Below are 25,329 nucleotides of genomic sequence, written 5' to 3'. Positions count from 1 at the left end.
ATTTTCATTTCAAAGGCAGCACATCACTCTGCATCTTTGTCAATCTCTGAAGCTCCATGTTGTCCCCAGCTCCACCAACCCCACTCCTTTTTTTTTTTTTTTTTTTTTGCTTTATACTCTGGAGGTAAGAACAAGGTCTTTCAGCCTCATTATGCCGAGCTTTCATCACACATTCACTGACATCTTTAAAACATGTATTCTCTCTTTCTGCCTGTCCCTCCCCGGCAAGAGAGGATCTGTGCTACTCTTCATTTAGTTCAACAACACAAACACTGGCTCTCACCTGCCCCGACCCCCTCTCTACTCTTGTCATGTTATCTATTCATCAACGTTTACAGGATGAAATGATGCCACACTCCTCGACTGTACAAACCAGGCCTTGATGCTGGGGCGATGCGCATTAATGATGCTCTTTCAAGGCGTGGGTACATTTAGGATTCCTATCAGACATCTACTGTAAGTCACCTCTGACTGCTGCTGGTACCTTATCAGTCCTGAGGAGAGCCACGAGCATCAGCTCCCCAGATGACACTTTATCTTTGAAATGTATATTTCATTGGTCATGTTCGTTCCCCCTTTGCCTTCTGGCTGAGCTCAACTCATTCAGATACACAGCACACAGAGGCCCGACTGGACATGAAACTCAGATCCAGTATCTGCTTCGGTTTAAAAAAAAGTTTAAACAAGCGCGTTACCTCTCGACTCTGAGGGTGAGGGTTTCTTCGGGAGGTCGCTGAAGCTGCTGCCGTCCATTTTGTCCTTTTTCTCAGTGGATCTTGACGCTGAAGTCTCCATGGTCTCTGAAAGCAAAACAACACAAAAGGAGCTGTTAATGCCGAACGAGTCGAGTGCACCGAGGAAAGGAAATGTTAATTCAGGACGAGATGAGTACACTCAGGACTCACTCAAGACCCTCACTACAAGCACTGAGAGTACTTGGATGTTCCTGCTCAAGCGTTTTACTGAAAAGACTCGACGGGAGTGTGATCTGAGCGAGATAAATACCAACAATATCAGTGCCTGCATCTTTTAACCCAAAAAACTTGAGTGTGACAATTTGAGTTGATGCTGGAAACTTGGCCAAAAGGTTTTATAAATATTGACTCAATCAGAACCAGAAAAGAGACAGAATTCAGTGCTTTTCAGAAAATAATCTGAACAACAAAGAGGTCAAAACGCAGAACAACCAGTTTGTTACTGTTCATTCACGAACAAACGATCAACAGCAGCGTGATGTGTTCTGCGCCGGTCTTGGCACACAGCGCTCTGCCTCTTGTTTATCTTCCCTCAATCTTTGAGATTATCTTCGAGAGCCGAGCAAACATGTCAGAGGATTTTTGTCGTGAAAGACCGTGCACCATACGGGGGCTTTCTGTCTTCCTGTGAACCACTGCCATTCACAACTTAATTTACTTTCTGGCAGCGGGGACGTGGGGGTCGGTGCAGGGGTGCTAAGGGTTAAAGGGGACGGGGGTGAGGCGGTGGGGGGCTTAGCTCGCATGTCATCAGAGTTTATTTGACTATTGACCTTTCCACCGGTGCTATTCAGACAGACTTTGTGGCTTGATCCGAACAATACACCTCTATCTTCAAAGCTGGAACTGAACTGAAGAGGATCTAAAGACTCTTCATTCAAGTTCCACAATGTTACTTAGAATTTTGATAATAACAATTGTTGGTTCTGTTTCTGGGTTTTATATCAGTGTAAACATACAGTGACCTTTTCTACAGTCTTGATCTTAGAGTTAATTTGATTTAACTTTAATCTCTATTATGTAGTATCTTTGGGTTTTGGGCTGTTATAGATATTTTTCCACTAACTTCCACTGAGTTCATCTCTATACAAAGCAATGATTCAAATGATGAGTAATCTTATCATTAACAATCCAACAGATAAAAGTAATGACATGTCCGTCAGGGTTGTGAGGGCAGATGAAGTATCACAGACACGTCTGAGTAAAACACAAGTCATCTTGTAAGAAACCTAAAAAAATACTTGTAATACTGTAGAGTAACTACAGCTGCTGTCACACATGCTCTGACACCCTGAACATGTCCTGACTTTACCCAGGTGAGCTCAGCTCGGAGATTACCCAGACGTTATCCTGCCCCCAGTACAAATTCCGAGTGAGCTCATGTGTGAATACAGCAGGTCCGGAGTATTGACAGCGAGTGAGGGGGCCTTTAAATCGACCGGCTCGGTACAACATCAGAAAGTTTAGGAGTTAAAAACCAGCTTTCTGTTGTCCGGCCATGCTATACATCAACCCCCCACCCCCACCCCAAAATCAAGCGGACTAGTTTCCCGATTGGGAACACATGTCACCCGGACTTTCTCCTGCTGTGTTATGCTGACGCTAAAGTCCGTGCAATGTCCGGACCTGATCCTCCAGAGATTGTCCGAGTGCATATGTGAAAACAGTAGTTTAGGTTTCTTGTTTATGTGAAAGTTAAAAAACTTACTTACAGTAGAAAACTCACTATAACCGGGTTATTTAAGTGCATGTAAACACAGTTATTCTCTTTCACTGACTTGCTCATAAAATTCACGATTTTGATTTTTCTTGCACTTCCTTTGCACTTTGACTCGAAATAACTGTTAACTGACTCATTGGCACTTTCAGGAACCAGACCTGTGACCTTCTGGTTAGGGCACAGCCCCTGAGCATTGTAGGTCACAGACTTCAATGAACCAACAGTTCATTGAGTTTGTAAATGACCAAACCAAGTTTATAGCCTCTTCAGCACCCGGGTTTCTGACTGACAGCTCAGCCTGGTGTCTTTATTGCGGCAGATGAATGTGTAACAGGTGTGAGAGGCCAGGAGTGAAGCCTCATGGGAAGCCTCTCACCACACACACATACACAAAAGCCCCTTTAGTTGAGGTGATATATGAGGCACATAATGGCAGTCTTTCACGCTTGCAATCCTCTGATCTGTCCTTGCAAATCATTATTATTCAGGCTTAACATTTGCTGTTCACACATTTAGCAGCTTAGTGATTGGTGTTAGGACCACAGCCTGAAGAAAGGGTTACAGTGAGACACAGCGGTCGTCTTCTTGTACACATACAGTGTTTATTTGTGATTATTTAGTTTCTTCAAGTAACTTTTGGATCTATTTGGTCTATTGTCCCAGGTTATGTTGCACCATATTGAATTAATTGAACTGCATCTGTGGTTGTGCTACATCCTGTGTCTTTTAAAAAGAGACGTCCTTTGCATGTGTACCTGTGCAACTGGACTTTTGGGATTTGGACATTGAACATGAACATTTTATTTTAACTCTCTCTCATATAAGAAAGATTCATCTACAGTTAGAAATGTCACAATTTCACCGTAATCCCAAAATAGTATTGTTTTTGACATAACTTTAATTAGTGTAACTAGTTAACTGGTTCATATACTGAACATGTTGCTGAGAGACACTTTGGTTAAATTAGCTTTAATTTGGTTCCATAAAAGGGAGAATTAGCACCGTCAACTGAAAAACTGATCTTCTTTGGATGAAGACTTTACAAATTACAAATACATTGGTTAAATTTAGTTTCTTAAAGCAAGTATTCTCTAAACTCTGTTAGCATTTAAAGCACAGCTCAGTCAGTGGTGTAATTAACCATCACCTCCCACTGTTGACTGTAGGCTGCTTTTGAAAAGGCTCACAATGATCCATTTGACTATAATGACCAACAAAGAGATCCTTACAATAAGGTTATTGAAGGGAACTTCAGAGTAGCCCTCCCTCCCCCCTCAGCTGAGTCATTGTGCTGAAATCAATGACTGTTTGTTCTGTCGAATCATCCTTTCCTTTCACTTAAGTGAATATTTCTCTATTTTAAATCACAAACTCACACTATTGTCATTAGATTACTGCTGTTTATGCATGAATGTAAGTAGTGCACTATTATCTGACGCCCTGTTGTTCAGGATAAATGTCACATGTGTACTTTTAAAAGTTTTAAAAACATTGACATCCTAAATCACAGCTGTCTGCATACATTTTCCTAAATTTGAACATCGCTGCCTTGCAGAGGCTGCAGGGAGGCTGTTGATGCAGCATGCTGACTTCACCCTGAAATACTCCCAAAAATATTAAAGTAAGTCACTGCAGAATAACACCTTTGACTCAGTCTAACTTAAATAAGGGCCCACAAACACTCACAGACACACATCATCTATTTTAGTCCTGTAGAGGTCCACAGCCTGCAGTGAGAGGGTATTCCCTGCGTCAGGAAAACAAATGTCTCTGCCTTCTAGGTGTAGCTGCTTACAAGAGTACAGTTTGGCTCATCACTGAATATTACCAGCAGCCAGTGTCCCTCTGAATTATTGGAGCTGTTCTTGTCAACCAAACAAATGACTCTGTCTAAACTCAAAAGGTCACAGCATACCAAAGTAAAATCACAGAGCATGCAGTCAATTCCTCTGCACGGCATCTCTTTCGAAGGGCCACTTGCTGGAATTTATGGTTGGGCCCCTATACCTATTCTACTTTGAATAATAGCTATCCCGTAAAAGAAGCCCAGGTCGGTGGCGAGTCTAAAATAGAATACAGCTTCAACCAAATGGGGGTGTTGTTTATTGTGCCAGAAGCGAATGCACAAATAGAGGCTAAAAGTGACATTTGAATTTATACCGACTTCCCAGACTTGTTCCTCTTAACTTCAAGAGAAGCAATGAGACCTAAAATCCCCAAACTGAAAGCTAAAAACAGAGCACAAGGGAGAGAGCAAGTACTCCCAAGAGGCCAGATATGATAAACTGTCTCATGTCTGATTTCATTATTTGTTTCACCAGTTGTCCTTTAGTTGATCATAAACAGAGACGTACAAAACTGCAGCAGAGGTTCTTCACCTCTCTATGATTTAGGAATTAGACGATCCACTGTTTCACTGGGAGATTCAGCTGTCAGTGTTAGCAGCTTCACACCCCTCAGCCTGGATGTTCAATATCCTGTGCCTGATCTCCTCCTGCCCTCACCAACAGCAAACAGATGTGGCGGCTGACTTCAGAGGAGAAATCCCCGCTGCAGGAGGATTCAACTCGGCTCTTTGACCGGACTCGATGAACGCCTCCCACCTGTGTGCCACAGCAGAGTCTGACTGCAATTTTTTGTGCAGCAGCAGTGCTTTAAGTTCGCTTCCTGCGAGACTTGTATTAATGCAGGCAGAGCATCTAGGAGCCTTGGTATTCATACCCGTCACTGTTCATTTTGTTTTTTTAGTTTTCACTTATTCAGAAAGTGTGGCTCCCTTCAGCCTCTTTAGGAGGAATAATACAGCAAAGCTCTTTAAATTTAATCTAATCATAACATCAACTATATCTCAGTATTTATGGCTAACAAGTGGTTAAACAAATCAGCAGGAAATGACTTGTAACAATTGTCATCATCAATCATTAAATTATTAAACACATCACACTGACACATCCTGTGGTATCGTTTTGCTAAATGACAGGATTCACATTATTTACATGATTATTTTATTATAGCCGAATGAATTCAGGTTCGATCCGGTAATTAGACAAAAGAAATTTTAATTCTTGGAGGCTGAGATGATATTTTTCAACCAAATAGTTTTCATAGTGAATAAAAATTACTTCTACCAACAAAGCAGGTTACGATCTAACTCTTTAAGTCTATAGATACGAATTAACACTATAATTAAAGGTCTACGGGATGTTAGGGAAGTGAAAAGGCCTGTTCTCGGTGCCTTACACAGTAGCATTAAATTTCATTTGGTTTGTTCATTATTCTTCTAATAATACAAAAACAAAACTGGTAGAGCAGTTTAGATCAGTTTCAGAGCAGATTTCAACTCAAAGCACTTTCCAGTTAAGTTAACCTGCAGAAACAGGGTCAAAGCCCTGTTCTCCCTTCTCCCTTCTCACCAAGAGATTACACGCTACAGTTTCCTGACATGCTGCCACACGTGTCTCCACAGCTCTGCATGCTGATGGCGTGAGGTTCACACTGACCACTGACGCCGACCGACAGCTTTGATCCCTGAACCTCGGCCAAATGGTCCAGCTATAGCGCGGCCACTCGCTGTTTTACAGCCACAGTTTGGACCAGTGACTTCCTGGACCCTTTTATTTACAACACCTAAAATAAGTCTGTCTTTTTAAACTTTATACATCCAAAGAACATTTTGCTCTTCTTTAACAACATCCTGCGTCATCGTCATACAGACCCACACTGTCAAAACTGAAGATGCACAGCACGACCACGGTTCACCAACATTCACCAGTTGTCTTCCTCTAACATGTGAACGCATTTTGTGGCCCCTGAATAAAAACTAAAACCGTTTTAGTTTTGTGACAACAACAATCATCAAGTTAAAGTTCTTAGTGTTAAATATTCTGAGTGACTGAAATGAACTCTTGAACAGTTTCCTGGATTTTGAAGTTTGAAGTCTGTCTTCATGAAACCGTGAAAATCATGGTTAATTGCATTTGCGGCGTGATAATAATCATAAAACATGAACTCAGTGTCGCCACCAGTAAGTGACGTAGTCAGACTCCAGTTTTAATGAATGCTTATGAATGTGTTTAACAGTTTAAAGTCCTTTCTGCTGCGAGTCAGCTGGTAACATCTGCATTACACTGTGTGTGTGTGTGTGTGTGTGTGTGTGTGTGTGTGTGTGTGTGTGTGTGTGTGTGTGTGTGTTGCTTTCTTCAGTGTATTACTAACATAAAGGCAGGATACAGTGTTAAATGCATTAACCTGCTCAGATGTTCATGTTGCTTCAACATCATGGGCATCAACACCACAGCTTCCCTGTGTGAGTTCACTTCCTCTGATCTGTTTTTATATCATTTCTCTGTGATGGAGTGAAGGACCCTGAGAGATGCCGTACTTTAATATAGTTTATTAACTGGATGCTGGACCTTAAAGAGTGTAAATCTATATGCTGGTGTTTCTCAGTGGAAAACCTGCTGAGGCCCCAGGATGAAGTCTGTCCCCGGTCCCTGATGGGCACCCTCCCTTCCTGGAGGATGGAAATCAAAAACGGGGGGGGGGGGGCCTCCAGGGCCCGGACAGATTCCTCCTGAGCTCACGGTCTGATTGAACTCACTGAAAGACAACGTTAAGGACTGATTGCTAAAAAATACCACATGGCCCTGCAGGGACACCACATGTTCAAAAATGTTGGGAAAGAAAAAACCAAACTCTTTCCCGTTTGTTTCTGTGTCTGGTTGAAGCTTCTGTGGTCTGGCAGCATTTCAGAGCTTGTTTTCACTGTTGCTGCTTGTCAGACGAGGAAAAGTCAGAGGCTCTTCATCAAGAAGCAACCAGTCAGCTTCAGCTGCTTGAAGTGATCGTTGAACACAGAACAGCTTCAGATCTGGGGATAACGGCCCTGTGATAAGATACTGAACCCCGGTGAAGGACGGGGGAGACGATCTGTCCCTCCACAGAAAGCCAAACCCGTCTCTGAGATCTGGGATCATTCATTTTCACAACGTGTCAAAATGTCATCATGAGCATCTCTCTTCACAGCGTGGGGCCTCCTTCACATCCGCCCTTCACATTTACACACACACACACACGTCGTCAGTGGCTGTCAGGCCCGATCGTGGCGTTACCACCGTCCCTTCAGGAGTTAATTAAGAGACGCATCAAAGCCGATCCTGAAAAGCTCTGGGTACACAGCAAAGAGGAAGAACTACAGGCCCCGAGTGGCCCCTGGACCTTTGATTTCTGATGTCTCTTGGTCTGTGTGAGTGTGTTTCAGTGTGTGTGTGTGTGTGTGTGTTGCATTAAACACAGCTCTGTTTTCATCTTGTGTAATTGCTGCTGCTTGATAGCTGCTTTCCTCTGTTGGAGGAAATGTCATCTGCTAGAAAAGAAAAGTGAGAGTTTCACAGCAGAACACAAGAGAAACAGTGTGTGTGTGTGTGTGTGTGTCCACAGTTTATCTGTCCTCATGTGTCCTGGCTGCACATTACTGTCAAAATAATCGGATCCTGTTTTAACCTTTGAACCCGGAGTCAGTGAGTAAAAATCAAACAGTGAAACACACTTTAACATAAAACCTGAGGAAGTGTGCTGTGAAGGTCGGCATGTTTTAAATTCTGTCCATTTATCAATTAATTCAAGCAGCTTGAGCCTGAACCTGCGTCTTTAAACGTCTTTAAACGTCTTTAAACGTCTTTAAACATCTTGTTCTGTGTGATCAACAGTTCAATATTGAAATATACTCAGTTTTTGAATGAATTAAAACATCAATGCTGCTAATGAATTCATCTGAGAAGCTGGTTTCAGAGATTGTTTAACATTTGTTCTTGAAAAATGATTAAATAATTACTCAGTTATAAAAATTAATAAAAATATCTCCTAATCAATAAATGACCTGATTAAAGTGCTAAAATGTTTCTTAAAGGTTAAATATATGTTAACACGTGATCATTTAAATTAAGTCACCACTTCTGAATACGTCTGTACTGTTGCTGTGTTTGTGCTAAATTTAATTTAGTAATTTAAATTAAAATTTAAGTTAACTGACAGAAAACGAATCAGTTACACGTTTGAGAACTGATAAATTGGCATTTTTAGCCAAACATTCACTGTCTCCAGCTTTTAAAATGAGAATATCTGCTGGTTTTCTCAGTCACCTTGAACTTTCAGGAAGATTTGAGCTGAGGGAATTTTTAATTTGTTGTTAGGCCTAAATTAGAACCTGTCAGGTTTTTTTTTACAGCAGACTAAGCTTTAATAACACATGAGAGCTTCTCATCTGTCATCGCTCTGCTTGTTCCTAAATATTTAATTTGTGTGTTTAAGGAGGTTTTGGTTGTAAATGCTTTAAGATGCACGGAGCTTTTCCCCTCAGGCTTCACTGGATTTACTTTCCTGCTTGTGTAAAGCCACTGATGCCTCTTTTCTCCACAAAACCCACAAGGAACAACTGCCCCAGGGCCACATGGCGTAATTGGTGTGGACTTGTTGTTTTGTGGGATAAGGGACTTTTGAGTCCTCACAGCGGGGCGTTTTACTCACTTCCAATTCACATTTATCGCGCCCTGCAACCGCCTGCATGCCAGACTCCTTTCTTTCCCTCTCTTTTCTGCACTGAATCCATCATTTCCCTGCGTTTTTCAGCCATTAAACTCTCCACAGATTTGCCAGAGAATCAGAGCGGCAATCAGGAGTGACGAGCAAACGGGACATGGGGGTTGGAAATGTGTGAAAATGACAGCGAGGAAAGGCGCTCGGGGCAGGATGAAAGTGACATCCCCATCACAGGTTTGGGAAGCCCCCATGTCATCCTGAATAATGTGAAGGGCCCCATTATTTCTTCACATCTTTTCACTCCCCCCTGCTCCCTGACTGCTGGAACTCTTCATTCTGCACAATAGCAAATGCACTAAAACTTTTTTTCTGATGCAAATGAATGCAACCAGCCATTCAGCATTAAAAAAAATCTACTTGGAGGGAGCTGCAAAGGAGACCTGTGAATTCAGTTTTTAAACAGGCGGCGCTCTTGTTGTTTTCCTGATATTTGTCTTGTTTGACTGTTAAAATGTTTAATAATTTGGCTTTAAAGTCCAAGACAAGAAAACAGATCTGTAGTTTAGTGTAAGAAGTAATTAACTTTAATATTAATTAGCTTTTGTGGGTTTATTTGAAATCCTGACTTTCTCTACAACATCTACATTTTAAATAACTTAAAGAAAAGATGCAGTAAAAATAGGAGAAACTCTGATTATTTACCTTTTTTTGAGAACTGGTTCAAGGAATCTTAAATATCAGGTTGCAAATTCCTGGAATTCCAGGATCATTGTAAACCTCAGATTACTAATTCTACTTATTTGTTACGTTCATTTAGTTTTTGAAAATGCTGCAGCATCATCAACAATCATCTTTACAGTGTTTAAAAGGCCCAATGTCAGAAAATGAAAACTATATATTCAGATCTGAGGAATAAAGAGTTTCTCAACAAGAGTTAAAAGTAAAGTGTTTGTTAATAAAATAGAGATATTAATGTCACACTGTGTTTCTAATAAGTTGTACACTTATATTTCTGATCCACTCTGATTTGAGCACATGGTCAACACCGACTCCAACTCACCCAAGTCCCGAGCGCCTTGTCCCGGACAGCTCTCCGTCCTCTCGGATCCTCAGCTGCTGTTTCCCTCTTCACTCTTCTTCAAGTCAAACTTTCTTGTTCTTCTTCTCTCAGTGAGGGAGAAAGGAAAAAACACCACGGTGCAGAAATCCCCTGCAAAAAGCCAACATGAAATCCCATCTACAGGAGGACGCACGGAGCAGCAGAGCGCGTATTTTGGAAAAGTTATTCCCAAAAAGAGTCTCGCTGCGCCCCCAACAAAAGTTCACTTGTCTGCGGGTCCATCCAGCGGGAGGAAACTTTCAAACGGCCCAGAAACACTGAGACGTGACGGGGAGCAACTTTTTCAGCGCTCACTGTTTCATCCGGATGCTGCGGAGCTGTGGAGACTCCGGGATGCGCCGTTTTTCACCGCGCCCAGCCCTCTCCCTCTTCCTCTTCCTCTCCCTCTCTCCTCTCCCTCTTCCTCTCCCTTCACTTCACTTCACTTCACTCCTTCCCTCCTTCTCTGACTCCCCCCTAGCGCCCTCCTCCCCCCCTCCACCCGGACAAACCTTCACTGACATGAATCAAAGTGAACCAATTAGATGATGATGATGATCTGAACGATCAGTTCTTAAAGTTTGAAAAGTTATCAGGAGGTTTCTGGATTATTGATTATTGGTTCTCACTCATTATAAATATTCACTGCTTGACTTCCTCTTTTGTCTTTTTACCATTTAAATATCAATTTATTTATAATTAAAACAGTGAACAGCTGTTTTGTTCTTTTTCACTTCAGATTCATCCAAAGCTTATTTCATTTTTCTAAAATCTAGTGTTTTAAGTCCAGGTACATTTTTACAACACAGCTCTAGTTTTCCGTCCTCTTCACTAGTTGATGTTTTTACTCTCAGCTGCTTTTTACTGGAAATATTAGGATTCAACAACAAGGACAAAGGATTCATGTAAAATCAAGTGTTTTTAAAAAACCTCTGGTGGCTGATAAATAAAATAAATGAAATAAAAAACCCTCTGAGGACTTACAGGACTAAAACAATGTAAAACAAATGTTCATTAAATAAATAGGTCCAGTGAAGATACAGAGAGATGATAAGTAACTCTGAACCCTCAAACCTGATCGTCTCTGTTAGTTTTCATACCTGTGGTTCAACCAGCACCGTGGTCGGTGATTCCAGATGAAATCCTGGCATCTAGTGGCAGTTTTCTACAGGTACAGCTCCTCTAATCTAAGATGATGAAAATCACAGTCAGGATGTCCTCAGGTACTAAAACCAAGTGATTCAGAAAATGAGTGGGTGCTTAGTACATGAACACAGAGGCCTCTGAGTTCAAAGTCTTTAGTTTTAGATGAACTCACCTGGAGAAAGAAACTGAAAAACACAGAACAGTTTGTTTTCTGTGCAGTTTGAAGCAGCTACGAGGTCCAACGCCTCCACCTTCTGGTGCTCTGTGAGAATCTCCTTTAATTTAAAACATCACTGATTCGATTCAAACTGTAATTTAGAAATGACAAATAGTGAAGCTGCTGAAGACGCAGAGACGTTTGTTAAGAACAAGTTTTGTTATTAAGAATTAAAAAAGAAAAGGGAACAGAACCTTGTAGTTTAATGAACATGGAATCAAAGGAGAGAACAGAAGATTAGTTTTCATTGTGTTTTAGTGAACTCACTTAACTTCCCAGTGTGTAAGAGGTTTTTAAATCTTATCCTAGTTTAGTCAGAATCTCAATCATATTTTAAAAGTACATTAACGTCACTATGTTCCAACTTCTCATTTCTCTTTTTCTTTTCTTTTACTCTTGAAAGTGAGAAGTGACCATCTGCAAACGAAAATAATACTGTTAAAACATGATGGGATCATTTGTCCCGTCGCCATATGGAAATAATCCTTTGAGCAGTAATAATACGGAATATCTTTTAAAACGATTGCGTGAGAGCTCTTTTACCTTCTTGCTATGTGATACTGATGAGTTCCACAGAGCAGCGGCTGCTCGGGAGACGTTCCTGCTCGTGTCTGTTCCCTGTGTGGGAAATTATTAGGGTTTTATATTGAAATACGTCAGGGTGTGAACAGCTTCAGTTGACACGTAAGACACAGATCGACTGTCTAACCCTCATGGATTCTGTTAGAAATCATCTTAAATGTGTGATCTCCAGTGTTCGAGTTACGCTGTGAATAATAAACAGTACCTTCTTTCTCTTTTTCTGAACACTGGTGCAAACTTTACCCACTTTAGAGGCGACACCTCCCTAATTCTGAGGGAAAAACTCAAACTTGATTGTTGCTAATAAATAAATAATGTCAGACTGTTTGGAATGAATCTGTAGAAACACATCAACAAACACATGCAAACGATGGCACAAATACTTTTTATACTTTTTAACATCTTTCTTACATTTTGGGGATTTCAGCTCCTGGTATATAATAAAACCATCAATCATTGCTCGCTGCTGGAAATAAATATAGAAAAACACTGAGATAAAAGCTACTGAAACTAGTAAAACATTAATATAATAATAATATAGTCAGAAGAAAAGTAACGCCAACAATAGTCTGAGCTGAAATATGAAAGTTAGTCTCCTGATCGTGACGAGTAGATATGAATGTAGATGTTGTGGATGAGCTCTCGTGCTGTGACAATATAAACGGTCCAAGATAAAAACAGGTCCTGTGACTGTGTCCACATCTGCACCGTCTCGTTCTCAGCTGCGACGCGTCTGCTTTAGTCTTCAGTCTCAGAAAACACATGTTCGACGACCCTCTGACCTTTAATATCCGCTGAGTTTCTCTGCTACGTCCCACCTCCTCCCTCCCCTCCTCTGCTCTGATGCGTATTAAATCAGATATGCTGAATGGAGGGATAACACCACCCGCCCGCCACCTCTTGCTTAACCCTCCGCGACCTCAGGTTTTCTTAAGTAAATTCATTTAGAGCTGAGTCTCCACTGTGTTTGCTATGACTGACCAACCATCTCCAATGACCTTAATACAGGGATCAGATTAATATACAGTCCCCACCTCAGCCCTGAGTGTTGTTCCACATGGGTGGGGTGACGACATCAGGTCCACACTAACAGGAAAGAGGCTGCAGATCTGCATTCTCTGGGTTCAAAGGCAGAAGCAGAGACCACAGGTTGGTCTTCAGTAACAAGGTCTGCAGATCAACGCTGAGCTTCTTATAATGTAAGATCTCAACATTTAAAGGAGTCATAACTCTGCACTATAGATGTTTAGAGTGTGCTTGACGCATTGTAAATGTCAAGTTGTGAAGTTGTATGTTTTTAAAAAGCTCATGAAACTGTTTGACAGTCAGGACAAATATGTAACATATAAGAAATATGAACCCTTTAGATCCGATGATCTCTGAATTTAAGAAGACATTTTAAAGAATATGGTCTAATTTAGTTCCTTCCCTGTCGTTCTTTCCTGTACAGTTGATTTGATGTATGTTTGTGGACATACTTTGTGTTTATCATTTAAATGAGGTGGATTTAGTGTTAAAATATTTTCACAACATGTTTCGAAGGCTGCTGTATGATGTGTTTTCTGATATTTTGTCGTTGTTTTCATGTCTTTTCTCAAAAACAACTAAGATTTGCTGATGATATTATTTACATTATATGTATTGAGCATGGATGAACTGCCAAACGGAGCTGCTGGGCACAGGCCCAGGGGCCCATGAAGTCAGAGCTCTATTGAATAAACCAAAATGACACCAAACAACCTATAACAGACGCCTCACAACAAAAAACACCAACTTAAAGAGCAGACACCGAACTACAGGCAACAAACAACAAGAACAGACCAAAAATGTCTAAAATAGAAGAATAACAACTAAAAACAGACATTAAACTGACACCTGAGGACCACAAATACATAAACGTTTGCTCAGAACCTGAACCAGTCGCAAATCAACTAAAGGAGAAGCTTCAAAGTAGAAGGTGGATTACAGGTGAACAAACACTAAGAGGAAAAAGAACCAGAAAAGATGCAGAACAGCTGAAAAGAGACAATAAATGAGCAAAAAGAAAATCCCCCAGTCTGGGATTTCTGCTTAGAGGGGTGGGGGACGTTCCCCTGTCTGTGCCCAGGGGCCCATTTTCTCATAATCCCACGTCCGTGGATAGAAGACTGTGACACGAGGATCTGACTAACCAAGAAAAAACCTTGTTTAAACGTCGGTCCCATCAACAAATTATTGAAAGTTTGACATTTGTTGGATGTAGCAGGTCGGTTCCCTAATGTTCCCAAAAACCAAAGCAAACACCTTCCTAGATTTATCTTCTCATCACTGTGAACTATCTGTGAATGGAGATAAGCTGTGATGCTGCTGCTCTCACTCTATAGAAAACCAACGTTTGTTTGTCTTTGACAACAACATGACAAATCTTTTCTTGTGATAATGTTTCTCCCACTAGTCTCTGTCCTTTTCTTCTCTTCATGTTGTCTGAAGAACATGCAGGATGGTGTCAGCTCCAGCTTTCCACAGAACACTTCACTGCTTTTCAATTAAAAATAAATGATTTCAGTTTGTTTCTCCATTAACTGGCGGGGGACAAGATTTTGAATCCCATGTTTGACACTAATAGTTTGACAATCTGTCCTCCGCCTCCGTCGTCCATTCATCGAAACCAGCAGCCCCAAAAGTTCCCATGCTGTGTAGGGTGCCGCTTGTATGTAAATGTGTGTGTGATGGTGTGTGTTTGTCTGCTGGCTTTGAGCCAAGTGGACTCTGTCAGTCTTTTAGAGATCCATCAGTCTCCGTGCGACAGGACAATGAAGTCGACACAGACTCCCCTGCCGTCTCCGCCTGTCTCGCTGTCTAACTGATGACACAGATTCATTCACACCCAGCAGGTCTGAGGTTGTTTATCACTCTCTACGCTCTTTGCTCAGTGACAACGATGCCGTCTGAACTCCAAATAACAGCAACGTGGCCTTCGAAGTTCCTTCAACGCTGGAAACAGACAGTCTCAAATCCAGGTCCACTGCCGGGCTTGGTCCAGAGCTTTGAACTGCACCACATGGTCTTCATCAGCTGATGGTGCTTTCCCTGATGTTTCCATTTTAATGAGGCTTTTAGAGCTTCGGTTACGTTAAAGGTGGAGGTTCACTCAGTGTCTCAGTTCACTTGTATGATTGTTCTGGATAATACAGTCCAAGTATTCACAGGTACTTTTTCCATCTTACCGTATTCCGGATGGATTAAATTCATTAATTTCCTCAAAAACCCAAAATGTCATTTTATTAAAAATAAATAAATAAAAAACCACCTTTCATAAGTTTCACAGTCTTTGCTCAGCACTTTGTTAAACCACCATTTACAGCCTCAGGTCTCTCTGAGTATGATGCTACAAGCTCGGCACCTGTTTCATTCTTCTTTGCAGCAGCTCTCAGGCTCCATCAGGTTGGATGAGGAGCGTCGGTGCACAGACGTGTTCAGGTCTCTCCAGAGATGTTCCATCAGAATCAAGTCTGGGCTCTGGCTGTTCACAGAGTTGTCCTGTAGCCGCTCCTTTGTTCTCTTGGCTGTGTGCTCGGTCGTTGTCCCGTTAAAAGATGAATGCCTCACTGTAGGGATGGTCTTGTACAGGTGCTGTGAGGTACCTGGTTTCCTCCAGATGTGACGCTTGGCCTTCAGGCCAAAGAGTTTAGTCTTTGTTTAATCAGACTAGAGAATCTTGTTTCTCATGGTCTGAGAGTCCTTCAGGTGGCTTTTGGACAACATTTCCTGAGGAGTGGTTTCCGTCTGACCACTGCACTGTACGTGCCTGATTGGTGGAGAGCTGCAGAGATGGTTGTTCTTCTCTTCATAGAGAAATGCTGAAGCTCCTCCAGAGTGACCCTCTGGTTCTTGGTCAACTCTCTGACTAAGACCCTCCTCTCTCGATCGCTGAGTTTGGCCGGGCAGCTCGCTCTAGGAAGAGTCCTGGTGGTTCTAAACTTCTTCTATTTACAGATGATGGAGGCCTCTTTGCTCATTGGAACCTTCAATGCTGCAGAAACTTTTCTGTACCCATCCACAGGTCTGTGCCTCGGAGCTCAGAGACAGTCCTGTCTCTGAGGTCTACAGACTATTCCTTGGACTTCATGGCTTGGTTCGTTAAATGTGGGACCTTATATAGACAGGTGTATCAGGTTTAACTCCAAACAAGTTGTAGAAACATCTCAATGATGATCAGGAGTCTGAATTCACCAGAGCTCAATTCTGAGTGTCACGTCAAAGACTGTCATTACTTATGTACATGTGATTGGCTGGAATAAGGCTGTAACCTGACAAAATGTGAAAATACTTGGCTATGGGAAGGTTCAGGAAGCTGTGGATTCATGATGATTACACACGACTAAAACTAAACTTAATGAATGAATTTAGGAATATGTTACCTGTAACAGGGTGACAGGGTATGTGTGACTAGTGTTTAATATTTCATATGCATGTTGGTACTGTAAAGAAACGTTGTCTGACTAGATTCACGGGTTTTTGTGTCTTTTCATCTTTTGTACCCAGTTACAGGAAGTGAACGCCACATCAAGGGTTTCTCTCTCAGTTCTGTCTCCTCTAACAGATCTGACAGGTATAATACAGTACTTTATAAGTTCCTCTACAGGTCTGCGAAGGTGTTTAAAAACATCACTTCAGGTCATTACTAATGATGAATTCCTGATTTTATTAACACCAGTAATCGTGCACATAGTAATTAGTTCTTTAGCCTTTTTCACCTGCTGGTTCCTACTGTGTGTACAGTCGCACCAGAATGACTCAGAAACAGGTAATAAAGAGTTCTGTGTGTGTTTACGCTAGTTCAATTATTAATTAAAGAGTTTTTTCTTAACTTCAACTTATTAGTTTGTCTCAGAAGTTTTCAGTTTGTTTGTTAAACCTAATCCTCACCTGTCCCATAGTATTGTTAGTCAGTTCATGTTTGCTCCCTAGTGCTGATAATATTCCAGCAACAAACTCAAGCAATGTTAAATTAAAATAAGAAGCTAGGAGAGAAAGCTCCATTTGAGCAGACTAACAGCTGTAAATTCTGCATTAATGCCAAATGTGAAGTTGAGAGCTGGTACAATAGTGATTACTTGATTTTACCCTTGATTGATTCCCATAATAATCCACTTTTGAACTGCCTGGCAGTGTGGCCTGCTGCTTTAAGAGATTATTGTGCCTTCAAAAGGTCACAGATGTGTCAGCCATTGAGTATTTTTCTTGCTCAAGTGTCCTTGAGCAAGACTCTCAAGCACTCAGACTGCACAAATTGTTCTGTATGAGAGCATCAACCACATAGGAAACTAAAAATGTTAATTCCCGCTGGCTTTCGAAGAACACGAAGACGTCACTCTCTGCACAAAGCGCCTAAAGCAGCCGGCACTAACGGCCCCTGAGCCGATTCTCAGATAAGTCTCTTTGTGCCCATCAGGCCTCGCAGATGGGAGTGTGTTTTGCTCTGGAGACTTTGCGTTCTCATGTCTGACATCATGTATGGGAGCACTTGTCTCAGACGAATGGACGCACGTGGGCCTCTCCAAAACCCAGTGACATGCCAATAATACATGTCAGTGTGGTCATCGAGGACCCGCGGGATCCACGCTGGGCAAAGCTGAGGGAAAGTCACACTCAAGTGATCTGAGAGGAGATGAATGTCAATTGTAGAGTGGGGTCCCCTCGTGGAGGAGCCGTCACATCTGACCAGTCTCATTGCCCTGTTCTCACTGGGTTTGGTTCACACTGTTCTTTGTGGTGACTTTTGTGGGAGCTACATGAGATGAAGCCTGCACTGGAGTGGTAACTGTGTGGGCTTGGTCCGACCTCCTTCAGCTATGTAGGACTCTTTCATGAAGCAAATATTAGTTTAATGTTTGTAGTAAGCTTCATTAAACAATTACACATTTTCATGTTTCTTAATTCATCCTGGTTTGAGAAAGTTTGTGCTTCTGTACTTTAGAAAATCAAAAAATCAAAAAATCAGTTCAAGGAGTTTATTTACACCACAACTAGAAAGTTAAAATCCAGAGGACAGGACTCAAAAAGAAGTCAAGAGACTTAACAAAGCTACAGTCGGCTATTTGACCACTTGTTTCACTAATTAGTACAAAAGCACGAGGCTCTGAAAGATCACAACACAACAATTTAATTTAACACTAAATAAGTGCAACACCAGTGCTCATAGTTCACTTTTCTAATTAGGAATCAATTCTACTAATGTGGTGTTTTAAAAAACTATTTATCTAAAAAGTTCAGATCTAGAGAAAGTTTAACAATAGAAGAATGTTAAACATGAAGATTTGTCACTAGAAATGAATTTTTCAGGATTTGTTGGACAGAGAACAACGATGTTTGATGATACACGGTCCTAACTGCATTTTTCTTTAGTTTCTGACCTTTTTTTTAACCTTGTTATTAGTTTTTAGAAGAACATTTGACTTCAGAGTTCTAGGGATGAATTAATTAATCAAATAAAAGCTCCTGTAGAAGAGGACGCCTGCCGTCTCTCCAGACCTCTCTTGGGGAACCCCCTGCGTTCTACTTGTCTAACTCTACACTGTGGCACTAAATTCAGCTCTGCTAACATCCTCTTCTTGCTTGTAAAAATACCAGAAGCCTTCCTTTGTTTAGACAGACGTGTATCTGTAGGTACCTGTGTGTGTATTTTCTCTCCCTGCAGAGTCGAACTATGTTCATTTGTCACAAACAAACCAGCAGTAATTGCTGCATTGTGTTTTAATTAGATCTGTGCACAGACCCTTCATTCAAACAGCGCCTTCCCTCATAAAGCCTTCAATCAGCGGCCATTTTATCAGGACACGAACCAGAACTGTTTGACAGGAGAAGTGGGGACACTCTGCCATCTTATTAGCACCATTGTGCCAACGTACCGCATGGTGGGCTGTCATTCGTGCGGACCGGGGCTGTGAATGACGGACGGAGGGAGGGAGATGGATGGAAGGAGGGAAAGAAAGGAGATTACAGCCCAGGGATGAAGGCAGGTTTGGCCCCATTGTGCTCTGGAGTTGGGAAACACTCGGTCTGCAGCAGCAGGGCAGCTTCCGTTCAGCCTTTGTGACTTGATGAGGGGGGTCTGTGGGGAGGCTCAGGGCCCCCACAACTAAACCCGCCTGTGGATTTATAAACACTGGGTGTCCCCTGTCTCATTTCAGTGTCATAGGCCCACCATGGGAGACATGAGATTTATGTGATGTTTCTTTTTTTTTCCCTGTGATTTATTGGGGGGGGGGGGGGGGGCTGTTGAAACCCTGTGTGCTCATGAGGTCACGTTCAGCGTCGTGACTGCATCGGTGCAGGATGTAACCTTAAGATGGGAGCTATAGTGCAGAGAGTCCAGTTTGACTCATGGCTCCATGTGTAAACCTTTTATTCTCCACTTGGCTGATTTCAGGATTATTTGTCCTTTAACAGCTGTGATGGATGAACCACGTAGAGAAAGAAAACAACACTACATCCCAAGTATTTTCACCTGGATAAACTCGAACTCCAGGGTGAGCTGCGTATTCATGAGGCCGACTGAATTATGACTCGGGCTTGTGTTACACTGTGTGGATAATGGATAATGACGCCTGTGGGCCTCAGTGTAGAGGACTAGTGCAGGAAATTTCACAGGGTTGGGGCTTAGCTTGGATAAGAAACCCACCTGTGTTTGCAGCAGATAAAGATGAACTCAGATTAAACCATCAGCAGCTTCGGCCACAAGAGGTCAGTAACCAACTTTTCACCAGAAATGAGACTCAACACTAAATAGTTCGTTTTAAAAGAAGATGTGTCAGAAACATTTTACTTAATCTCCTCATCTATGAAAATCTAACACCTGGCCTATAGTAATATGTTTAGTTAGATATATTACTCAACTTTAATCATGAAAATGTTACTTACTGCCCACATATTTTTTTATTAAACAGGCTTAATCTTTTCTGTAGACTGCACAATTCACATTAACTCAGTGACTCTGTCTTTCTAATGTACATGAGACTAAAACTGACAAAAGACAGCAATTAAGAAAAAATACAGATATAAAAGATTGAATACTTTCCAATAGAAGCATTTAAATAAAACATCCAGGAGAAATTGTCAGTTCATCGTGATCTTGACACTGGAGAAGCTGGAAGCAGAAAGTTGACGTTGATACTTGTTCTTGAACCATCAAAATCAGCTGGTAATGAATTTCTGTCAGATCAGTAGTAGATCATTGATGGATGATGTTAATTTAATTTAATTAAAAGGCCATGTGTTCAGAAGTTTCATTGAAACTTAAATGTGAACTTTTGAGTTTTAAAAATGCTTCTTCTCTGTTTCCTGTGTCTGTGAGTGTAGATGGTTCAGTGATGTGTTCACAGTGTGAACCCCGGGCCGCCCCCGCTCACCTGTGACAGGTGTATAAATAACCACAGTTTGATGATTACACGCTTCACTATGAGTTTTTCTTTGAGTTGTGCTGCAGACCTTTGACCTTTACCTCACCCTCGGGCTCTTCATCATAACCCAACTACTACTTTAACTTTTCCATCCTCCTCTTCACCTCCACCTCCACCTCCACCTCCCTCATCCATCTCCTTTTTCTTCTTGTGCTTTTTACCTCGTCTATTTTCTTCTTCTTCTGCTTCTGGCTTTATTTTAAAGTTGGAAAATAAAGTTCCAACATTATGATGGTTTATTAATGATCTATAAAGACCTTGGGCCTTACTCTAGAACTGAGGCGTCCAGACGTGAGGTCATCTGGGACAGGCCCAGTGTTCCCAGGATCAGAACCAGACAGAAGCAACTTTTGGTTTCCAGTTTAGGAAGAAGTTCTCTTTTCTTTCTTAAATTATACAGTGTAATGTGCAGGCAGAGCAGCACAGTCACTGCTTCTACTTAAAAGCATCTTCTCCTTAATAAGCAAAATACTGACAGATGAGAAAAATAAAAGAGAAGAGAGATAGATTAAAGAGAAGAATGTGCATATTTTAACCAAAAGAGGGTTTAAAAGATCATAATCTGGACATCTCCCCCCAGTGAACTGCATTTTGAGCATATAAATACTAACACAGTATATTTGTGCAAGGAAAGGGGATCTGTATTGATAGAGAACATAGCTATACACAAGGGAAAAGGGATTTTAACTTGACCCTTGGTACAACAACACTGACAGATGACCTGAGAGGTCACTTAGAGAAGTAGACGACCCCATAACCCTCAGTCTGGTGAAGCAGAGCAGAGAGAAGCTGGGTGGCAGAGCATGAGCATCGTTCTGGGTTTGAAACATTTTAATGTCGCACGTTCTGCAGCATTTTGTCTTCCTGTGTGTTTGGTTCAGAATGAGGAGGGGTCTGTGGCAGCTTCACCCCAGGCCACTGTCCCATGTCGTGGGAGTGTATCACATGGCTGCCTGTCTCATCCATCACTGAGCAGGAGGGATGGTGTGTGTGTGTGTGTGTGTGTGTGTGTGTGTGTGTGTGTGTGTGTGTGTGCTTTCTTTCTGGACATCACATAAAATATTCAGCAGAAACGTCTTTTAAAACCTTCTGCCAGAAGTCAACGTTTTCTTTTCATTTCACTCTGTTCAGCTCATATTTTTAATCCAAACCAGCCAAAAACTAAACAACCATTACAAGCAACTAATAGCAGAAAGGTCAAGGGTCAACAGCTGTAACGAAATATCCCTGTGACCCTGCAGTGGTCAAGCATGATGCACAAATGTGAGGAAAGAAAAGAAGACAAGCTGAAGAGATGGGTGGAGGTAGAGATTTGTTTTTTACATCATGACAAGAACAAATAGGAACGAGGAGAAATAAGTGATTAATGAAAGTGACGACAGGAACTGAATCAGCAGAATTCCGTTTAGCTCGTTTACTGCGTTTAATGAATGTTTAATTCTACTCAGTGCAGCTGCTCCACATTTTGCTACAAGCTGCACAACATACATTTTTAATCGGGCCTCGTCAAAATTTGGATAAGTTTAAATATTTATGCTACATATCGCTAACAATTAGCCCTGCGAGGTGGGGGCAGAGATGAGTTTTTTGTAACCATGCCCATCGTCCCAACTCTTTGAATAAAATACCATTACATATGTCCCCAGGTTGCCATGTCTCAACTTCCAGATCCCATCGTTTCAGTGCTGTGGTGGTTTATTGGATCATTACAAGAGATTACTGTTCAGAAAAATACTAAATACTGTACCTTACTGTACCTTATTGTAACATCTGACCGTCTTATAAATAATTATAATTATTTAAATGCTGCTAAGAAGCAGAGCAGTTTTAACTATCTGTTTCCAAAATGTGAATAGAAGTTAGTGACAATTACAAGTCTTCTTCAGACAGTAAACAATATTTAAAGTGAAGCTGCATTTGACCTTATCAGCTGTCACTAACCTTTACTATGCATCAACAATAAAACAATATTACAAAATAGCAAAAGAGTGTGCCGACTATGAATATGCTGACAAACTACTTCTACCCACTTTTGCCCAACAAGAATTGATTAACTCAACTCAACTGTGACTAACTAACAAAATGTCCATGTCACCCTGAATCTCATTTACTGTAGGTCAGCTTCATCAAATTCATTACAGGACAATGATCAGAAAAAAACAATATCATAATAATAATAATGTAAAATGTGGAGTACAAAGGAAAAACAGCTTTGTGAGGTCAGTCAGCAGCACAGTTAAGACTTAACAGACTCGCACCATCATTATCATTCAAAGCTGTGCAGCAGCCATACATCTTGTCAACGTGCCCTTGGGCAGGACACTGGACCTGTACCTGCTGGTTGGCCCGCGTCGCTCCAGGTCAGCCATGTTTCAGTTTGGGCCTTTGTTCGGTTGGCAGCTGATTGGCTGCCATGAGATCAATGATGTTTGTGGTCTTTGTCTCCACTGTAACAAGACTGGAGGAGGAAAGTGAGAAGGGGGAAGGTGTGTGTGTGTGTGTGTGTGTGTGTGTGTGTGCACGTTTGTGTGGTTCTCTGAGTGAGTCTGTGTGATGGTAATTCATTTAGGTGGGACGATGGTTGTTTGAGAAAGAAGTAATAGCATCTTCAGGTGTGTCTGCACGTTGTTATTCTTGTATTGTGACAGTTATAGAAGCACATGTTGTGTTTCTTAGAAAACAGTGAAGAGAAAAGTTACAGCAGCATGCTCACCCTGACCAGTACCGTGTGGTCGGACACCTGTCAATCATAGCTGCACTACACTTCTCAACAGTTAGTTGTACTGTGGGTTTTAGTGGGATCAGATCAGGTGGCCTAACCTTTACACCTCAGTGAGGAGCCCTGTGCTCCTGTGGCCTTGCTGTTGGTTCAGCACTTGTATTTTCTTTGATGATCACTGCAAACTGATTCTCTGACCCAGTTGTTTCAAAGTCTCTCAGTTTCTTAAAATTCAGATACATCCACATTGAGAACTGACTGAGTTCTTCTCAGGTCTTCTCAGCTTCACTGAGCTGTATAATGAATCCTAATATCCTGACAATCAACCTGTCTTTGCTTTTTGTATATTTGAAGACTAGTTAAACATAATTCTAACAATGCTGATTGATGTGCAATTTATTAAGTCATTTCTGTTTATTATCAATGTTCTTTGAAGCAATCAACAAAATGAAAACAGTAGACAAAAGAGAAAAGACATTATAGGCTTAGTAGAAAGTACATCAACGTTACAGTAACAAATAATGAAGAATAAAGCAATTTGTATTAAAGCTTGTGAAGGTCAAAGGTCATATAACTTTGAGACAACAGATGACATACGACCCTTAAACAGTCATGAGGAACAAGATAAGTCTGATAAGTGGAGAAAAGATTTATTGCAGCTCAGATAAGCGAGTGTGGAAACATGAATATGGAAATAATTAGGAATGACTGGCAGCCGACCAGCTGAGCTTTTCAATGCTCACAAATATTTGGGGTCTGAAAGCTTCTGTGCTTCATTAAACAACAGCTCAGCTTCTGCCTCTGTTACGAATCGTGACAATAACAAGTTGAAAAGAGGAAGTATGGAGAATGTTTGATTCATCATGAAATACCAGAGTTTCAAAAAGCACAAGTGGGAATTTCACGTTTTCTTCTTCCAGTGGTTCCAATAAAGAAGCTTCGCTGCTGAATCATGAATTCTCATCTGTAAATAAAGACATTTAATATATACAAAACTTGCGGCGATGCCTCGACAGTCATCACAAGTTTTCCCAGTTTTATTTGCCTGAGTGCACTTTATCTGGGACACTTGACCCTGCAGCTGTCCCATTAGCAGCTCCCTGTCTGTCTCGGTTTTGTGAGAGCATGCAATCATCTTCCTCTGCATTCCAGTCTCTGAGAGGAATCCGTGTCTGAAAAATGTCATCCAATAAAGTGGAGAGCACATGTTTGTGTAAGGAGAGAGGGACCGGCATCGCCATCATCCATCCACCTGGATGTCTGCAGGAGTTGGCTGCGTGTAGTCTCAGGCGGGGGAAATGTGTGTCTTTCTCAGACTCCAGATGCGTCCGAACCCGGTCTGTAAATGAGCACAGGCCTTGCAGATCAAGGCATTTCCTCTTAACCCCCTCTGACATCTATCCCAGCTTTCATTAAACTCAGATATGACTTGGACGCCAGCTTGTGCCGACGACTGAGCTTCATACTAGATGGTAACAACATGAAAAAGAAAGTGTTTTTATCTGCTGCATCAGAACAGAAAAAATGAAAATCGAATTGTGAAAACACTGAGTTTGTATCAGAAAGACAATGAAGACGTCTCTTCTGACTTTATTGTAAAGCAAGAAGGCTTCATTTATGTGGCAAACACAGAGGATAAAAACATTAAGCTGTAAAAAATTAAATCTATAGAACGAAGCTGCCAGAGTTCTAACAGGAACCAGAAAGAATCAGATTTATAAATCAGTCAGTGATGTGGCTCCAGAAACACGATTTCCTTAATAAATCCTGCAGCTGGTAGAACTGGAGGAACCAGTTTGTAGCTACGATGCTGCTCACAGATGGAACAAACTTCCTGATGATCCTAAATCTGACCCATTTCATCTGCTGCATTCAGGGACTCTTCCAAGATGAATTCAGTTTCCATCTGAAATACATCATTCAGTTACATTATAAATAGTTGTTACGCTCATTAAAAGCTGGAACATTGATTGACATGACTGGGTTGCATGTTACAAACAAAGAAGAGGCAGGACACTGCAGAACCAACAGTCATTTGCATTTCATTGAAACGAAAATGTATTTAAATGACTTGTTATGGAAAAGTTGCTGTGCATGTCAAAGCATCGCCCGA

At 41.4% G+C, this 25,329-nt stretch overlaps 1 protein-coding gene and 1 long non-coding RNA gene across 2 annotated transcripts in view; one reads left to right on the top strand and one right to left on the bottom strand.

The window, feature by feature from the left end:
• LOC113162900 overlaps nucleotides 1–6,091 on the top strand; it is a 49,126-nt gene extending 43,035 nt beyond the window's left edge. Inside the window, exon 4 of the long non-coding RNA XR_003298853.1 lies at nucleotides 5,942–6,091. This is a non-coding gene — a long non-coding RNA (uncharacterized LOC113162900). The remainder of the gene's footprint in view (nucleotides 1–5,941) is intronic.
• Nucleotides 1–10,310, bottom strand: part of LOC113162899 (zinc finger protein GLI2-like) — a 65,906-nt gene extending 55,596 nt beyond the window's left edge. The window contains exons 1-2 of the mRNA XM_026361147.1: nucleotides 10,073–10,310; nucleotides 696–800 (exon numbers count right to left, since the gene is read on the bottom strand). Of these exons, the coding sequence (XP_026216932.1) occupies nucleotides 696–795 (100 nt within the window). The 5' untranslated portion in view covers nucleotides 796–800; nucleotides 10,073–10,310. The remainder of the gene's footprint in view (nucleotides 1–695; nucleotides 801–10,072) is intronic.
• Between the last annotated feature and the right edge of the window lie 15,019 nt (nucleotides 10,311–25,329).

Source organism: Anabas testudineus, chromosome 2 (genome assembly GCF_900324465.2).
Source record: "Anabas testudineus chromosome 2, fAnaTes1.2, whole genome shotgun sequence".
In the NCBI taxonomy this organism is placed as follows: domain Eukaryota; kingdom Metazoa; phylum Chordata; class Actinopteri; order Anabantiformes; family Anabantidae; genus Anabas; species Anabas testudineus.
Note: the sequence above shows the minus strand (reverse complement) of the source record. Positions and strands in the feature narration are given on the sequence as shown.